Source organism: Engystomops pustulosus, chromosome 1 (assembly GCF_040894005.1).
Source record: "Engystomops pustulosus chromosome 1, aEngPut4.maternal, whole genome shotgun sequence".
Classification (NCBI taxonomy): domain Eukaryota; kingdom Metazoa; phylum Chordata; class Amphibia; order Anura; family Leptodactylidae; genus Engystomops; species Engystomops pustulosus.
In genome coordinates, this window is record NC_092411.1 from 75,211,379 (window position 1) to 75,231,600 (window position 20,222).

Here is a 20,222-nt window from a genome sequence, read left to right on the forward strand (position 1 = left end):
GTACAAACTATAAAAAAGCAATACAAGTGTTGGTTTTCTGATCAATAGTGTTAGATATATGGTCCATCTATGAATATCATTTATCACTGAATGCAAACTTAGTAATAATTGGCATCCTATGGGTTTTTGTTTGTGCCTTCCAGATGAATGGGAATCGAGCCAATACGTCTCCAACCAAGATGAATACCTGGGACAAAAGCAGCAATTCAGCTAACAGAATTGACTTGTCTGCAGTCTGACTATGAGAGTTTTACCGCCATTAAAGAAATCACTGGAGGCCTTTGTGTACATAAGTTTGTCTTTTCCTAATTCAAGTGAAGGTGCCTTCTCTTTAATAATACTAAGAAGTTTCCACCTAGTTTTACTACAGGGATGGTTTTGTTTTTTAGCCTAAAGAAATCAATTTGTCTTCAAGCACACAACTACAAAGACACAACTCCAAAGAAATTGTTGTTCACTGTTGGCAGTAAGCGGCAAGATGCCTTCGAGACCCTCTTCTGCTTAGTTTCTACAAAACAACTAGGAAGAATGCAATGTTATACTGCGCCACAGACTGCATTACTAAACCGATAACTGCAGGATTATTGTGTGACAGTGAAAGACAGTTCAGAGACTTCCCTGACAAATCCATCACAGACAAAGCAGTTTCTTTATAGACTTGATATTGAAAGTGTTGTATTGTTTATCTGCACACTGCTGACTTTCTTCTTTATCAGTCTTATTTATGAAACACTTATTGGTGAACAGGTAACACATCGTGCTACATTGTAATGTGAATCAATAGATTCATTGTGGACTTAATTGCTGTGAATATGATGGCACCTTGATGGGGAATATTTACACCTCTACTGAAAAACAAGACCTTTACCTGCTGTTCTTGAATGCCTCCCATCTACAGCAGTTATGGGTCAGATACAGTTAAGGATGAGCAGTTACTTCTGCTTTGCTTTATACTAGAGTAGAATTATATTATAAAATGCACTCAAGTTTACCAAAGTTTTTGTAGAATTTGGTGTACATTCAGTTGAATATTTTTTTTATTGTATTGTTGTTGTCTAATTTTAATGGTAGAATAACTTGCCTCACCAGTTCATCTTTGTTGCCACATTAATTAGGTCATTGCAGGTATTCATTTCCCGACTCTGGCACAACTGGCAGAAAATGTCAGGAATGCCAACTTATTAAAGCATTAGCTGCAGTGGTGGCCTGTCTTAGCCAGTGATTGATTGGTTAGTGTTTCCAGACATTTCCTGTTCGGGAAAGTGGGGACAGAGCAGCATGGGGAATTGGTGAGGGGGTGAAATCACTTATTTTCTGCTGTGTCCTGATGTTACAGGTTATTTAATAGCGTTGCAACTTTTGTCTTATTTTCTTGCCATTCAAATTGCAATTTATTTTTGCTGAAAGGAAATCTATTATGGTTTTTGACTCCTTTAACACTTAGCTACAGGAATACAGATCCCAGGTTTACCTTTTTTAGTGGCTCCAACAGCACTTGGAGGCTCCTGCAGTACTTCTCCCCCCACCTGGAGGCTCCTCTGATACCTTCCCCCTTGATATCATCCGCAATGTCGCTATACTGTATGCTATCTGTGTATTGTGCTTGCTCAGACTTTAGTGTGTTTCCCCACAAATAGAAGGAATTTACAAGCATTGGTGCCACTGATTTGTCAGGCAAGCACCCTCTCTGGTGCTTGATGAGCAGGAACTGTATGGCACAAAGGAGCCTCGACACCCTTGTGCTTGCTAGGGCCATCCCCCAACTATATGGCCACTCTTCTGAACCGCAAATGTAAGCAACATCCAAACGTATGCTGGCAGTATTTCTATATATACTGTATATATGAATGAATATTTCTTGTGCAGATCCCTAGTTTCCTGCTTTTGGGTAGAAAATTATGTGATTCTTTCTAATCTGAATTAGACTTTGATTTGTGTCACTGATATTCGTTAGAGCTGGCTGACTAATACTGAAAATAACATTCCTTATTTACAGAGTCCTACATTTCCTAATAAAATATTTCTATCCTAAGTTTTAACTATCTCATTAAAAACAAATTTGTCTCTGTGGGACTAATAGAGCAGTTTTATAGTAATGTAATACTATCCAATTCTAGATAACAAATGATTTGTCACGTTGTAAAACCCAATCGTAAATTTGTGCAGTGGGATAAATTAGAATTATAAGCTGGGTATATTCTTCAGAAAACTATGCTGCACGGAGTGGTACTAAAGTTCAGTTGCTTTTACACTTTGCTTAGAAATGGAAAAAAATCCTGAAATGACCTGTTGACCATAACTGAGAGTAATTATCCATTCCTATGCAGTCAGTGCACCCTCTATTAATCCTTTTTAACTAGTCTTACGTAACAAAGAACAAAAAGACCTGAAGCTGCTATCTCTTTTAGTGAGGTTAAAAAAGGTAAACCTACCGCTGACTGCATTGTAATTTATTGTATAACCCAAGATACATTAGCATTTTGGACCGAGGATCCATTTATAATAATTTAAGGTAAGCAATTTTTCTGACAGCCACATACTGCTGATCCAAGGCCTTGAATATTTATATGACAAATTACATCAAATTCAGGCTTGCTTGTAGTGGAACCAAATGCATCGTACCTTCCATTTCAGTGATGGAAATTATAGCTTTGATATCGCCAACTACTTTTATAATGTCTCTAACTCATGAGCTTAGAAGTATGATAAAAGCTAGTAAAAGTATATATGTATCTAAGAATGTGAAGTCATACATCATGATGATGTTTCATATTTTACCACCATGTCATATTTAGTAATAGTCAACAAAAAGTGCCGGAGGGGAAAACTTAATAAATTCAAGCAAAATTCACTTTTTGTGCTGGTGAAGAGAGCACAGGTAAAGGGGAAGAGTTGACATTGGAAATCCATATTGTCAGCCTACATGAAGGAAATTATTCACAGGGGAAGGGGGGGGTTAAAGGGATGTCTGGTTTACAGTTCATCGCCATTCTGGTCAATGTTGCACCATTGCAAAGTAAGAAAAAAATTAGAGTATTAATAAACAAAACACTTTTCCCTCAGTCTTTACACTTTTGCTTCTAAGATAATTTGTTAAAACCCAAATGTACTCTGAATACATATACCTGACAGGTTTTGAAATTATCACCTATTAATGGGTGCCACCCTGCACCAAAAGCCTGAGTAATGCAGCATGCAAAATTATCTTACAATTTTCTCTTTTTTTTCTCTTATTTTTGTGACTTTTTAGAGAACATTTCATACATTTGTACCTAAATTAGTGACTTGGCCGCACATTAATTTTTCAGTATTGAGCCTGAAATATCTTTAAAATCCACGTGTGAACATATGAAAAATTTGCAATTTTGGCACAAATTGTGGTTAAAAATAAACTTTCAAATAAACTCCAATCCTCACCAGATGTAGGAAAAACATTAGAAGAAGTTTCAGAGGAGTTTGAGTATTTTGTGTAACTTTTTAATAAAAAGTTGCAATAAACCCATATACTCATGATTAGAGGGTATAATTACCCTCTAATATAAATCAAAGAAGTCCAAAACCCGTAAAAAAAACAAGAAAAGACATGGCTAAAGATAAATTACCCCTATGGAGTTCATATAAGTCACTTATGTTTTAGTCTACATACACTAGATGGCATATTTATATATATAAGTATAAGAAATGTTAAAGAAAATCAATCACGTTTAGGGATTTTAACCTAGACATACCTACATCCTGGCATGTGCCCCCTAAGACAGGATCTGCCCCTTCATCACAACATGAAAAACAACATTAAACATGAAAAATGAGCCATTGGCAGCTAAATGAAGCACCAAACCTGTATCAGGGGGCATATACCAGTGTGTTAGTATGTTTTTGTTAAAATGACAGGTTCCTATAGAAATCTATTAAGCAACTGAAACCATTCTTCTAGCTAAAAATGGTTTCCATTACTTCCAAATAAATCAATTTTATGTTATATTCCCCAGAAGAAGGCTTGTCCTGCTCAGCCAGCCCCTCTTACTCTTCCCCATGTCCAATGCCTCTACTCAGCATGTCATGTGACCAAGATGACATAATCACAGGTCTTTTAGCCTCTTAACATTAGCAAACTGAACACCATGCATATATCTGATCACATGAAATACCAGCAGCATCCATGGACTTCTACTCCTCCCGATCCTCCATGGACTTCTACTCCTTCCCATACTCCATGGAGGCAAGCTGTGATTTGATGTGATCAGTTACATACATGAGGTAGACATTGCAGACATTACGTCACCTTAGATGATGTTATCTTGGTCACATACATTTAATTGCCCAATGATGTAACAGAGCTCTCTCTCAATTTTCCAAATAGCAGAAAAGAATAGCACTCAAAGACAAGGAGGCAGGGCATTGCAAGTAAATTTTAATATGCATGACTCCATTATTGTGAATGACTCACATCAGGTGAGTTGCATATAAGTTTACAAACTGATTTTTGTAACATTGTAGCCATGGAAAGGGCATAAGGGCAATGCTTTTTAAACATAGTTTTAAATTAAGAATTTATTTTGGGTGGGCTAATTTGCATGACAGGTTCTCTGATGTCAGTAAGGGAGGGTAATGACAAAATATCAAAATTAGTGTTAAGTTGGCTGAGAGGATTCAGGCCTGGGAGGGTTCAGCTAAAATTAGGCCAAAAGTCTGGATTCATGTACACGGACCCGAATCCGAACGCCTTTTATTTGTGCTTGCATGTAAATGCCAACAGCACCCGCCATTTTGCCTGGGATCTTGTCACTCTGCTTTAAATCATGGGAAGCAAAAAAATCGGATAAATGGCACATGTAGGAAAACACCAGCGATTGGTGCCAGCACCTAGTGCTGGTGTTACCGATGAGCATTCAGCCTGACTCCTCAAACTCACCTCTGAGGTCCATGTCCGGGGACCCAAACCCGCAATATTTGGCAAGGACTTGAATATTGCAGTTCGGGTCCACTCATCAATAATGAAGATCAAAGTTTTAGTCCTTTTAACATAGAACTATTTTATGTTATGGCATATAACATACATTATTGGCTGAAAAATAGTTAAGGAGCTGCTGATATTTGATTTGTGAATAAATAGGTGAAATGTTTCAAACTGAGAACATTTTCTCCAATGTTACTGTAAGACGCCCGTGTACTAAGATCATTGTCTAGCACAACACGAAGGTCTGTACATTTCAATTAGAACATCGTGATAAGAGCCCAGCCAAAGCCGTTCGACCTTGTACATACCTTGTACATACCTTGTGTGTTTTATGAAGCTGTGCATTAGACCATCGTATAATACAAGTATTTGAAATATGAATCATCACATAACCTTCTGAAATATGAAATCTGTAACTTACTTGATGCCATATTCATATGATCATTAAATTATTGATGCACTAAGTGACATTTAAATGACCTGCTGCCTTCTATTCACTCTGACCTGTACACATTTTGTATGCAATATATTCTTTATTTAACATTAAGAAAGCATTAAAGTGTATATGTCATTATTTATTGATAGACATAAGACATGACTAAATGGATGCCAGTATGTGTGACCTAACGCAAACAATAAAATCCCCATCCTGCTATGTATAGACTGAACACACGTGTTTGATCCAAGTGACTGGTTTGAAGATGGAATCTTCAATTCTTTTTTTTTTATAGTGGTGGCCTGAAACCATATGTTTTATCACGAGTTATCCACTTTGATTTATTCCCCTCTATTACCTCTTTCCATAATTTTTCCATAGCATTTTTGAAAGTCTTTTGTTTTGTCTACTACAAATATATGCTGCAAAATTGTGTATTTTTCATTAGGCAGAGGAAGACTCTTCTGTCAGTGTCTTATCTCCTGACTGTACAAACTATTTTGGGATATTGACATCTAAAATCTGTGATTTAAAAAGAGCCGCTGGGATTCAATAAAGGAGCCCACAAAAACATTATGGGGGTCATTTACTAAGGGCCCGATTCGCGCTTTCCCGACGTGTTACCCGAATATTTCAGATTTGCACCGATTGTACCTGAATTGCCCCGGGATTGTGGCGCACGCGATCGGATTGTGGCGCATCGGCGCTGGCATGCGCGCGACGGAAATCAGGGGGCGTGGCCGGACAAAAACCCGACGTATTCGGAAAAACCGCCGCATTTAAAAACCGAAAAAGTGTCGCTTGGGGAGCGCTTACCTTCACCTGGTCCGAGGTGATGCATTCCGGCGCGATGAGATGACTTTCAGCGCAGTAGCGCCACCTGGTGGACGGCGGAAGAACTACATTCATAAATCCCGGCCGGACCCGAATCCAGAGCAGAGAACGCGCCGCTGGATCGCGACTGGACCGGGTAAGTAAATGTGCCCCTATATATTCTCCTCCACCAACAACCATTGTGTTGGATAAGTAGCAAGATGGCAAGTCTAATATCTAATTTCTGCATCAGTTCTCATTGGCATATTCCACTGCAGTCAGTCTGCAAAGGGCACATGTGCTGTATTCTAATGCATATCCAGGACACCTTAACTATTTGCTATAAAAGGGAAAGTTCTTCATTGCATGGATGTTTGCCAGAAGACTGCAGCAAAATGCCAAGATAAAGACTAGATATTCAGAATCAGCATCTTTTCACCTGCTAAGCCAGACTGCAAAGGTAAAGCATAGGGACAATTTTCTTTAAACAACATGGCTGATCCTGTGAACTAATTTCAGGGTTAGCTCAGGCTTACTTTAGGGCTGCACTGCACACAAACAAATAAATAGTAAAAATGAAAATAAAATGTCTAGAAAGATTGACTTTGCCGATCTGTTACTTTAGTAAGAAAGCTGCATGGTTATGGGACTATTTTATAATTATTCCCATTAAACGTGGTTAGATTCCAGGATTTAATTGTTCTTGAGAGGATAACGCTCGGTTGAAACTCTTCCCAACATGCAAAGTATGATAGACCCAAAGATAATAAAAAACTAGTAAAGCCAAACATAATAAACAGAGCAATTATAGAGTACTGTATACTGTTGTGTGTTTCTGTCATTTTTTGTAAATGTTTTACTTTAAACTGATTGAATTATTACTGTACAGAATTTTGACAGTTTTGCTGCATTCTGGGTAAAAAGTATTTGGAATGTGAAAAAGAATATAGTTTTAGTTTTAAATAAAACTATTGTTGAAAAATATCAGCAAATTGAGGGTAAACAGTTCCCGCAAATCATGGAAGACAGCTTTATCACATGGCGATCATCTACATTCCAACATTACAGTTATATTTATCTATCTATCTATCTATCTATCTATCTATCTATCTATCTATCTATCTGTCTGTCTGTCTATCTGTTTATCTATCCATCTATCTTTATTTCTATCTATCTCTCTGTCAATAAATTTTTATATGTATTTACCCATCTATCTGTCTACTGATCATCATCCTACACACTGGTGGAATAAATATTCACTATTTATCTTGGAGTGCTGCTTCCTTCCTTGGAGTTTGTATGCAAATGAGATCCTGAGTCAGTTCCTTGAAGCCTGCACCCACATTGGATTTAATCCGGTCATCCACAGTGCTGCTCCTTATACCTATTTATCTATCATCAACCTATGTAACTCAAGTATGTGCCATAAACACCTATTAATCATTTGCATTACTAGGGAGTAAGACATTCAGATGATGATCATAAAAGTTATATTGTTATGGCTTGCTGTACAGGAGTGTATATGATGTGCAGTATGTTAAAATCTATTCAATAATTAAATTATACAAGCTTTACACTATTTTTATGCTTTGTCTTTCATTAATTGTGGTTCGAAAATGGTTATTTATTGTGGGAAATATTTGAATATAAAATTATAATTTTGAACAATCTTTATTAGATGCATATTTTTACTAAATGATTTAATTTGGGCCAAGCTTTGATTAGTTATACAGTATTCGAGGTAACAAGCACCAATATAAATATCTTTGTGGTTGAGGGTTTAGCCTGAGTTGGCTGCTTCGATACACAGCTATTTTCTTGTGATTAGAGATGAGTGGACCCGGGCTTCCCATTCAGGTTTGGGGTTCAATTGCACACCGCACAATGCAGATATATTACCGGATTGTTGCTAGGGGCCTTAATATCACCGATTAGCTGTCAGGCAGCCGATCCGGCAATATATCCTGGTCTCGTGGTGCTTACCCGAACGGCAAGTTCAAGTTGGCTCATCTCTACTTGGGATAGAAATTTCTATGGGTGAGCTGATTCTAATAATTTTTAATTATATCATTTGGACATGTTTCTTTAGATTGATATTGTCACATATTTTGTAAAAAAATATATATTTTAAACTAACCACATACGTTTTATTACAATACGTCACCATGAGCATCCGGTCAGGTGCAGCAAAGATGAGGGGAGAAAGCTGGTGCCATAAAAAGGCAAAATATATAATTTTTCAGGTGCCATAGATCATAGGTCACGTGAAATTTAGAATTGGTTCTATCAAAACATTTTTATGTGAAAAATAAGTAATTTCAATAAAATAATACATTGATTAATACATACATAATCTATGTATGATTAAATTCAAAAACAGTTAAGAGATATTGACTATTTTGCAGAATTTTCAATTGATGAATATTTACAATATTAGGGGGGCTGTAAGGGTACAACATGGACAAGGACAGTGAGCCCTAATTCTGAGTCCCTTGTAGGGCCCCAAAGTGGAAACATGTAATCATGTAGGCAATGTAGACAATCCAGGGGAGCAAGGAAAGTACAAAATCACTTTTACAGAAAAATAGTCAGGAACGTAGCCAATATTGATAAACCAGAAGAACACGCAAATAACAAAAAGAGCACAGACAGTAAGCTGGGAGGCAAACTGTTGACCAGTAAAGGAAGATTTTCCAAACAGAGTTTAAATCAGAGTACTCAGGGGAAAGAGGCAGAACTTGTGTGAGCCTTAACCCTTGCTGGTCCAGAGAGCAAATGTACAGCAAATAGAGTGCTGTTCAGACTGCCATCAAATAGAATTCAGGATCTTCTTGGCCTAACACTGTGAACAGCAGAAGACTGAGACACTGATGTAACAAGAACAATATAAAGAGTTTGATGTGTCAGGCTTGAGTGTAATTTGAAAGGGACTCATCAGATTTTACCCCACTGGATTATCAGTCCTCTCAGGTAGGGAATGAAATATGATTTCTAATGATAATAATAATAATTATAATAATAATAATAATAATAATAATCTTTATATAGCACCATCACATTTCTAGAATTGCTTCCACAAAATCCATGAAAAATGAGCTGAGAGAAGTAATACTGAGAGGCAAAAGGGTAACTGTCACTACAGGTGCTGATATCTTGGTCTCTATGGTACCTAGATCCATGCTTTTGGTATGAAAATTAAATTGTTGTTCTGAGTTACAGAAATAAAGATACGGGTGGTTAAATAAAATGGCAGCAATTGTTTCTTATCTGCAGCTCCCGTTCTCAACTCTGTGCATAACTGCCTGTTTCTCAGGTTCTGTAGAGTACCATAATCCTGATGCAGAAGAGATTCTTTTCTTTAATTTAATATGAAAAGCATGGGTCTAGGTTCTTTAGAGCCCAGTTTATGGCCATCGGAAGATAAATATAAAAGTGACTTATCTCAGGCAAAAAAGTAACTCTTCTCTGCTTATCTGCTGTTCTGCTCATTCAATCAGGCAAAACTTAATATAAAAGTGGGAATTATAGAATGGATATATCATTCCCTACTGGAGGATGCGGATAGTTTATTGTAGTAAAAACTGATGACAGTGGGACCGTCGCCTGCGAGCAACGTTGCCCACAATGACTGCATTACTTGTAATGTTGATTGTTCAATAAAAAGTTAAAAAATTAAAAAAACAATGCTGACAGCATCCCTTTAATGTCTTTCCCTTTATAAACTTTTCCAAAATATAGTTATATATAAATTATAAAACTCGACTACCATGTCAACTTGACATATTATTGTATATCTGAACTAAAAAACTACTTAAGTTTGTAAAGTCAAATTATAGCTATTTACTTAGCCCCTGACGTGTTTATGTCCATATCTCAGTTATTTCGGATTTTAATGCTCTCACTCTGGATACTTTGCCATTACTTTTTATACTTATTCCTTGTCATTACTTGTTCCTTGTTTTACAACTCTTCAGCTGAATATTACTATAATTTTAAAGTTTTGAACAAGGTAATGGCAATTGAAGAGATCACAAACATCATGAAAATTATCTGAAAAAAAAATTACAGTTACAGTAGTTATTAAGACCAATGCGTTGTCATAGCAACAGACACACTGGCAAAAGTAGCTAAAAGACATCCTTTATCTTTCACCTAAAATAATATAGCAATTTAGTCCATTAGAACATTTATGAAAATAACATTTTACTTGCAGTTTCATTTAGATTTTTAACCATATGCAAACCAGTAGGATGCTGGATAAAGTGCCAGTAAAACAATAGTACATGTAAAAGGAGAAATCTCTGCTTCATACAAAAAAGGTTGCAGAATGTTGCATTACATAATGAGTGTTATGTATCTAAAGTAATTCGGGTTGTTGTTGTGCACCCATGAAAGACAGCTCAATGGACCGCAGTGGTTTTGGTGGCAAATAGAAGTATTTATTAAGCAAAAACAGTCCATATGTGTATGAAAAAAGTACTTTCAGCTCACCACATGCAGGAATGTGGATCAGGTGTGAGCAGGTGGTGGAGTGCGCAGAAACCCAAGCACAGGTGCGGCTGTCAGGGGAAGTCATGTTAAAAAAACAGAAAAATTGCTGGTCCAGCACTCACATATGTCAAAAGGTAATAAAAACTACATCTTTAATAGAAAATGTTAAAAAAGAAAAGAAGGAAAAAAAGGAGACAAAAAACACACAAAATAAACATGAGGGGAGAAAATGGAGTGAGGCGTTTCGGACCTAATGCGGTGGTAGTCCTTACTCATACCTAAATAACCCATTGAATAATACTCCAATATATAGTGCTCACAGTGGATGGTGTCATAGAAAGAAAGTGGCGTGTGACATCAGCAGAAGGGGGCGTGGAAGTCAGTCACCTGACAAAAGTAAACCAAAATGCTGAAAAAAGATGCCCCCACAACAACCCATTGTATATCCTACAACACAGAAGGTGTAATATACCTCAGTCAATAGAAGTACATGAGATTGTGTATGGAAATAGGTTTTACAGAAAAAAAGATATGTTATATTGTACCTTTCATTAGCATCTGCTGTGTGACTAGGCAGTCGTCCACTGGGAGGGGCTGGAAAGGTGTAGTTTCCCTCCCACCCTTGGAAAACTGCTACTCCATGTGCCCTCCTTTTCAAATATATGAATAACTACCCACACTCCGGATTGGCTGTAGAGGACCAGGGGGCTTTGCTAAGCCAAATGATGGATTTTTTCATATATTTGAAAAGTTCACATGGAGTAGCAGTTTCCCAATGGTGTGGGGGGGGGGGGGACTTCTCCTTTCCAGCCCCTCCCAGTGGACAACTGCCTAGTCACACAGCAAATGTTAATGAAAGGTACAATATAACATATCTTTTTTTCTGTAAAACCAATTTTTTATACAAAAACACTTTGGCAGAGTATGTACTATGCTCTGTGGGGACTGGGGGAGCGCTAAACATGGGTCTCCTGGTGACTTATTCCCTTAAAGCCCCAGAGGGATGCGCATTTCCAGATTTAGAATCCAGAAAGCTTCATGGTTGAGTAAAGCCTTTTTCCATTCCTGTCCAGAACAGGGCGGGGGACATGTTCAATAGCTATCACAGTCATACCTGTCATAGAATCCAAGTGTGTATTCTTGAAATGTTTTGATACACCCGAAAGACTCAGAGAACTTGAGAGATTCTAGGGGTTAGCAGCCATCATGTGTTCACTAATTCAGTTTTAACTTGCGTACTTTGCAGCCAATATATTGTAATGAACACCTGGTACAATGCATCAAATAAACTACATGTGTCGATTCACAGTTCATGTGTGTCTTAATGTTGAAAGATTTCTGGGTCACCAAAGATATAAAAGTGTTGTGTCCTTCATGTATTGGCATATATTGCAACAATTATCCCCACAGCAGTAGCTACTTGTAGTGTAGCCACATACCTACAGATTAGCACCCCATTTGAAAAAACATTGGGGGATAATAAGTTATTCAAAGAGGTACTCCGTGTGGACACAAAAGCAATGCCGTCCTTTAAGATGTCATTTAAAATAGCATCATGTTGAAGGATGGGCAAATATTTCTTTATAATTTGTGTTACCTGTGAAAATTGTTAGTGAAATAGTAAAGGTGAGCCTAGTATGTTTTAGCATCCCTCATCTTGTGAGTGCTTAGATCTAACAAGGATGTTCTAGATTTCCTGTCGACTATATTGTGAGCCCTAGCACAAAGTCATTTGTTATACCCGTTTTGTAATCTCTCAGAGGAGCAGAAACGTTTGGCTCATGTGAATTCACCTATTGGTAAGTTCTTGATCACATGGGATGGATGGCAGCTAGTGGTGTGCAACAATGTGTTCCCCGAAGTGGGTTTACCATAAAGAGATCTTTGTACTAACCCCAAAGTAGAGTCTCTCTTGAGGGTTACATCCAAAAATGGAATCTCCAATGTATTGTACATGTGGGTAAAAGTAAGGTTAAATATATTGTCAGGAGCCCCTGACCAGGAGACAGTCATCTATGTATCTACCATACAAATGATAAATTTAAGATAAGGCACAGAAGATTACTGGCACTGTACATGTAACGTTCCTTTCACAGACTCATATAGCTTGGCCAAAGAGGGGAAAAATCTTTCCTCCATGGGGCAACTTAATGTAAGAAAAAACTATGAAAAAGTTGTTGGTTAATAGATACATGAAGACCGTTAGAACAAAACTGTAATTCCTATATTTAAAGAGATGGTATGCCAGGACCTGGTGTGCTTTCACATGGGGTATACTGTATATAATGATGAAACATCTCATGTAAGCCAGCCACAGGAGCTCTTCCAAGGAAACTCATTCATGGTGTTCAAAATGGATGTGATAAGAGCCTTTAAGGCCTCTGTAATTCTGCTAGAAGAATCTTGGCATAGCGGAATGTGTACATTCTGATTATTGAGCCTTTTTTTCAATCTCCTTCTGATATAATCCTTTGTCCAAAACCACTACTTGACCTCCTTTGTCTGATGGACGGATGACAATATGTGAATTATTTTTCAAAGATCTGATAGCTTTCATCGCCACCTGAGATACATTGTTATTTGAGTTCTCAGTAGTTATGGAATCACTGATGTATTTCACCTCAGATTCAACTGCTTCTTGAACACAGTCCATTTCAGGTATCCTGGAATTTATTGTATAGGAAGTGTGATTTTTCCTTTGTACTAGGTGAGATGTATTTGTCAAAAGATCAGTCTTAGGGTCATGAATGTCATCCAGCTGCATCATGTTCCATAAAAGTTTCTTATGGTCAAAAGTTTCCTTGGATGTTGGTCATTGAATAGTTGTGTCATCCATATTGGAGGATTCAGCTGAGTTTTTTTAAATGTTTTTGACTGTAAGGAGTCTACTAAATTTAGTTACATCTTTAATGGTCTAGTAAATGTACTTATTTCTGCTTTGCTATTACTTTGAGTTGCAAAGGGTAAGGAAACGACTCTGTTTCCCTTGGTTTGTCCATAGTTCTATATTCATTATTTTTTTCTTGGTCCGTCGAGTGGTGTAACTTTTCTTGTTGTCTGATTCTGTTGGTGTGTTTAACATGTTTTGGCAACTGTCTTTTATTTCAAGTTGTTGGAATAACAATGTTCACATTAGAGTCATACTCTGATGAGGAAAATTACCCTAGGTTTGGATCTATCATGTTCCTGTCTCCTCCGCAAGATGGATTTTAGTTTAGCATAATTCTTTTGTGGTTTCACACATACCCTATGCATAATGTGTTATGCTCCAAATCACAACTAAACTTTTCCTTTTTGGTTTGCATTATTTGTGTCTCAAACGCATTTAGATTGTCCTGTATCCGTTTTTGAGCTTGCAAAAAAATATTATAGGTAGCAAATGTCTGCAGTTGGGATTGTAAAGATGTGATTTCCTCTTTGAGGGTATTTTGTTTCTCCTGTTCATTTTGGATAATAAGTGTCATAAGCTTATAGGATATTGTTCCATTCTTACGTGAAAGTTTGATTGTATGAGGAGGAGGGGAACTTTTTTATACGGAGTCCTCTTGGTATCATTGATTTAGCATGGTAATTTTGTAAAGTTATGGAATCCTACCACACTCTTAGTTGGTTAACAAGAGAATCTTCTAGTTTGTGGAACAGAACCTTCATGTGTGTGTCTGTATTTTTAAGTGGTACCAACTGTGATGTCTCGCCAGTGTCAGATATATCTGGGGGATTTCGATACATATTGTAAAATAGAAATAAAATTAAGGACTTCCATGTCGCTTCTTCTGCTGTCACACACCGCTTTCTATGACGCACTGTTCTGTGAGTACTATATATTAGAGTCTTATTCTATGGGTTATTTAGGTATGAGTAAGGACTAGCATTCCCATTGAGTGCAAAATGCATCAACACATTTTCCCAGCTTGTGTGTCGTGTTTATTTTGTGTGTTTTTGTTTCCATTTGGTTCCCAAGTATTTTTTCCTTCTTTTCTTGGGTAACCTTTTGTTTAATATTTTCTATCAAAGATGTAGTTTTTTTTTACCTTTTGACACTTGGGAATGCTGGACCTGCAATTTTTCTATTTTTGTACAAGTATTTATAAAAGTCCCCTACATCCTACTGTGTGAATTTGTTTTTAAAACAATAGAATTTTTATTTTAAAAAAAATGTGAGGAGTACAGCAAGAAATAAAGATGGGCTTTACACTTCATGTATGAATATTATTTAAAAAATCTGAATTATCTACAAGGATAAGACATTTAATTGCCTGTGAGTCCCTACAAGGCAGAATGTGTACAGACATGTCTAGTCCCGCTTATCACCGGCCACCCATTCCCCGGTTCTCTGCATGCACCAGGACTCCTCCTATTATGAACAATATTATTTGCTTTCTGATTTACAACATGTTTGGCTTTGAATTTTTTTTCATTAGTTTTCAGGCTCTGCTTGGGTGATCCACTTGCTGTTTACTTCATGGATACTTATTACTATAATTGCCCTTGCTCTACGAATTTTCCTTCTCAGTAATCCCTTCTGCTCCTTGCAGAGAGAATCCATCTTTCATCTTGTCAAAAGCAGTTAACAGAATGTAGGATCCATTTATCAAAATCCTCACAAATTAGTAACTGTTAATTTATGGTAATTAGGGCGTGCAGTTAATAACACACATGTTGGTACCATCATGGAATTAGCCCCTGATAAGTTCTTGTCACCCTGCCATGAAATGTGATTATGTATTGTGCATGGCTATGCGCTAATTGTATTTAAATCAGTACGCAATTCACGACTCATTGGAGTTAATGACTCTGAGAAATATGTACATAGCACAAATATACCCTGAGAATTTGAAGTTGGACTACACAACAATTTATTTTTTATTATACAAGAGGTATTCTCAAGCAATAACTTTTACACTTTCTTAGACCAAGATGTTTATATAAGTGCCCCCATAGTCTAATATAATGCTTGTTTAAAAGATGTTATATAAAACCATATAGTAATTACTAAAACTCTTACTGCTGAATAGCCAAATGTTAAATGGGTTTTCTAAAAATTGCTACCAATGGCTGATCCTCAGGTTAGGTTATTGTAGTGATAAAATAGGGTGGGGATTTTGATATCTTTCTTAGGTGAAAGTGTCACCATCATTCTTTGGGGATCCCTAGCAGATAGATTTATTGCTTCTTTCTGCTTCCCCAAGCATCAGACTTATAATATCTTGTAAGCTATTTAGTTCTGTTTTTATACCTTTTACTGTTATTTTTGCATTGCATGTATATATGTTTAAGTTACCTTTTTGTATTATATTATGTCATTTTTGATTAAAACTTTAAATTAATAAGCACTTTCTAACAATTACATGAACTCAGAAAATACATTACCTATTAAATTATTGTGAGGGTTGAGATCAGCATAAACGGAACACTTGGTACCATAAGCAGTGGACTTGGAAGTCATAGATTCAGACAATGTTAACAAATGCTTCCACCAATAACTTAGCTCAAGACCTTATTAACCAATTCAATGTAATAAAATGGCACGGCTTTATACTACAACACAAGGACTTGGTGGTCACATATAGTTGCACATGCAATATTATTTGGTGATACGATGTTGCAGGCTCTAACCTGTATGGCACATATACGGTGTGTGTAAATTTCCAGTCAAGAGGGAAAGAAAGAATGTGATGTAAAGTAGTTTATTCACATAAAACATGGTGAAAGATTCTCTTTAACTCAAATATAATGCATGTATGGAGTAAATAGACAAAAATTATAAAACACACACATGACAAAAAAACATTAAAAACTAATCATTAAAAAAACAGCAAAAGTTTTGCCACACTGAATTTACTCCAGGATAAATTCGAAGATTTAAAAAATGATCCATTGTTTGCTTTTTCTTTACTCCAAATGAAAGAAAATTTATTGGGCAAATAATTCAAAGCCATAATTAGAAATGGGTGAATTTTTCAAACATTCAATTTGCCGAGATCGCCAAATTTTGTTTTTATCCTGAATCGAATCATGTCGATTCATGTTAAAAAAGCAGGCATTTCTTGGCTGCAGAGAGCCTGTAGGTTGTTGTAGAACATTTTGCATTGTCAAATATGCATAGGGAGTGTGGTTTGGTCTTCAAACAATGCTGTGTTTTAGTGTGACACGCAAATGACAGCCGCCGCTCTTAGAATTGCTTCACTTTTCAATTCCATGTGCACTTACGTAGACCAACTTCACCAAATAAGCGAAGCGGTCAGCAACAGGAGGTCCAAGCAGAAGGGTGCGGGATCACCCCCCATGTTCCCGTGTACCAGTGTTCCTCCATGTTGCTGTCCTGTGTGCTGTGTTCCCGCACCCTTCTGCTTGGACCTCCTGTTGCTGACCCCGGACCAGACTCTGACTTTGCATTTCTGCCACCTGCCCTGACATTGTGCCTGGACTTTGACCACGAGATTGTCTGCTGTCTCTGTACCTCGACCTTGGCTGCCACTACAGACAAGTCACGTCTGAGCAATGACCTGGTGGTACCACGCCGCAGCTTGTCTAACCCGCCTTGCGGCGGGCTCTGGTGAAAACCGGGTACCCATTAGACTCCGGTCCCAGGTAGTGGCTTGAGTCATCGTCTGCAGTGGTCCAGAGGATCCACATCTGCTAGCCTGACAGCGCTGCTGGTAAACTCTGGATAACATGGTTAATGTTGAATTCCACCTCGTGGGCACGTCGCACAACAGTCGGTGAGCGGGCAGTTTGAGGCGGCGCTGCGCTGCCCTGAGAGTGGCAGCATCTATGCTGGACTTCCTGAAATGCATGCAGATGTGGCGCACCTTCGTGAGCAAATCAGACAGATTGGGGTATGTCTTGAAGAACCGCTGAACAATGAGATTTAACACATGGGCCAGGCATGGCACATGTGTCAGTCTGCCGAGTTGCAGAGCCGCCACCAGGTTACGGCCGTTGTCACACACAACCATGCCTGGCTTCAGGTTCAGCGGTGCCAGCCACAGATTGGTCTGCGCCGTGATGCCCTGTAATAGCTCTTGGGCGGTGTGCCTTTTATCACCTAGGCTCAGCAGTTTGAGCACCGCCTGCTGTCACTTAGCGATGGCACTGCTGTTGTGCCTAGAGCTACCGACTGATGGCGCCATACCCACGGATGGTAATTCGGAGGAGGAGGTGGAGGAGGGGTCGGAGGAGGAGGAGGAATAGAAGGCCTGAGAGACCGTGACCGAGGTAGGCCCCGCAATCCTCGGCGTCGGCAGTATATGAGCAGGCCCAGGGTCAGACTCGGTCCCAGCCTCCACCAACTTAACCCAATGTGCCGTGAGCAATATATAGTGGCCCTACCCAGCAGCACTCATCCACATGTGTGGTCAGGTGGATCTTGTCAGAAACGGCATTGGTCAGGGCATGGGTGATGTTGTCTGACACGTGCTGGTGCAGGGCTGGGACAGCACATCTGGAAGAGTAGTGGCGGCTGGGGACCGAATACAAAGGGCCTCGGTCTCTACCGGCCTATAGGGCAGCATCTCCAGGCTGAGTAATTTGGAGATGTGGACGTTGAGGGTTGGGCGTGTGGGTGGGTTGCACTGTATTTCCTCTTGTGCTCCAGTGTCTGGGGTATAGAGAGCTGGACGCTGCACATGGAGACATTGATGGACGCTGTGGAGGATCGTGGAGGCGAAAGTGTGGTTTTCGCCCGGGAGGTGTTTGTGCCGGGGTCCTGGGCAGGGAGCTGACTAGCAGAGGCAGCAAAAGACACAGGGGAAGGAGCAGTGGAGGACCAGGCCGGAGGTGAACGGCCTTAGTTCCATTGAGTGGGGTGTTTAGCATTCATATGCCTGCGCATACTAGTGGTAGTTAAGCTAGTAGTGGTGGAACCCATGCTGATCCTGGTGTGGCACAGGTTGCACTCCACAGTCCGTCGGTCATCCGGTGTTTCTTTAACGAAAATCTAGCCCTCGCCACGGAATCTTCACTACGTGAAACATTTGGCGCTGATGCACCAGCTCTGGCCCTGCCTCTCCGTCTGGCCCCACTGCCTCTTCCAACCTGTTCTTGTATAGGACTCGTCTCCGTCTCACAAGCACTGTTTTCACCCGGCCTATCAACCCAGCTTGGGTCTGTCATCATTCTACGATCCCTCAGTCTGCTCCCCCCTTAGACTTCCTGCCCTGACAACAACTTCACCACTGTCTGACAACTGTGTCTCCTCTTCGTCCGACACCTCTTTACACACTTCTTCCACTACGTCAAGAAGGTCATCATGACCCACAGACTGCGACCGGTGAATAACCTGGGCATCGGGAAAGAGCTCAGCAGCAACCTGACAAGTGGTTTATGACTCTGGGAAGGGTCCAGAAAACAGTTCCTCAGAGTATGCTGGCTCGAATGCCAAATTTTCCTGGGAGGGGGGAGACTGGGGGGAAAGAGGTTGAGGACGAGGAGCTGGAGGAGTGCTCACTTGGGTAACATGGGTGGACTGCGTGGAAGACTGAGTGGTGGACAAATGGCTAGAAGCATTGTCCGCAATCCACAACATCACCTGTTCGCACTGTTCTGGCCTCAACAGTGACCCCTGCAGTAGTTGGACGCCCACGCTCTCGTCCCCTACCCCTAGCCCTCGGGTTCAACATTTTCAAAATTAAAGTCTATTATATAGACTTTTTTTGTTTTTTTATTTTTTTGTGTTTTTTTTATTTTGTTATAGAACAAAACATGCAGAAGAAATGATTGTTATGGGTATTTTCTAACCTACCCTTACAGCACACAGCAGGATTTTGTGCTGTGCCTGTGACCTTCAGTTTTGAAAAAAAAAAAAAAAAAAATCGGCAGACTGTGCCTAATTCAATCAAACCCCTAATAAATTGTCCCACTTAGGTGTTTGAGATGGATATGTGTGTCACTAAGAGCTAAATAGAACGTTTGAAAGTCACCCTGCAAATTTGTCACAATATGGTACTAGCTGCACTACTAGTGCCAGCAAGCCCATCCACAAGCAAATAAAAAAAAAAAAAAATAACGCTATTGTAGCCCTAACAAGGGCTGTTGGGTTCTTGTAGAATCACTCCTGCCTAACACTAATCTAATAGAACACCCTAATGCTTTCCCTGACCAGCAGCAGCTCTCTCCCTAATGGCATCCACACAGAGAATGATCCGAGCAGCATGGGCAGGGGCTAGTATATTCCAGAATCACCTGATCAGGCCAGCCAACCACTGCTATCGACATGTAAGTGTACCACGTGATGCTGGGTGTAGTGCAAAGTCTCCTGGCTAGTGATTGGCTGTTTCTGGCTGCCAAAAATCTAAACGCCCCGAGATGACATTTTCTCGAGCAGGCGAAATACTCGTCCGAGCAACGAGCAGTTGCGAGTATACTAATGCTTGAACGGGCATCAAGCTCGGACGAGTATGTTCGCTCATCTCTAATTAAGATCAGTTCTTTATGCTAATCTGACAGAAATTTAAAAACTAGGAGATCATTTTTGCTACTAAACCATGTTTAGAAGAACACACACAGATATCGTATTACCAAAAG

General features: G+C 39.2%; 1 protein-coding gene across 2 annotated transcripts in view; it reads left to right on the forward strand.

Moving 5' to 3' along the window:
- The window catches only part of ADGRD1 (adhesion G protein-coupled receptor D1), a 430,427-nt gene extending 427,504 nt beyond the window's left edge, over positions 1-2,923 (forward strand). For both annotated transcript variants that reach the window (XM_072144407.1, XM_072144408.1), the window contains one exon: positions 144-2,923. In XM_072144407.1, the coding sequence (XP_072000508.1) occupies positions 144-239 (96 nt within the window). In that variant the 3' untranslated portion in view covers positions 240-2,923. The remainder of the gene's footprint in view (positions 1-143) is intronic.
- Positions 2,924-20,222: the final 17,299 nt, after the last annotated feature.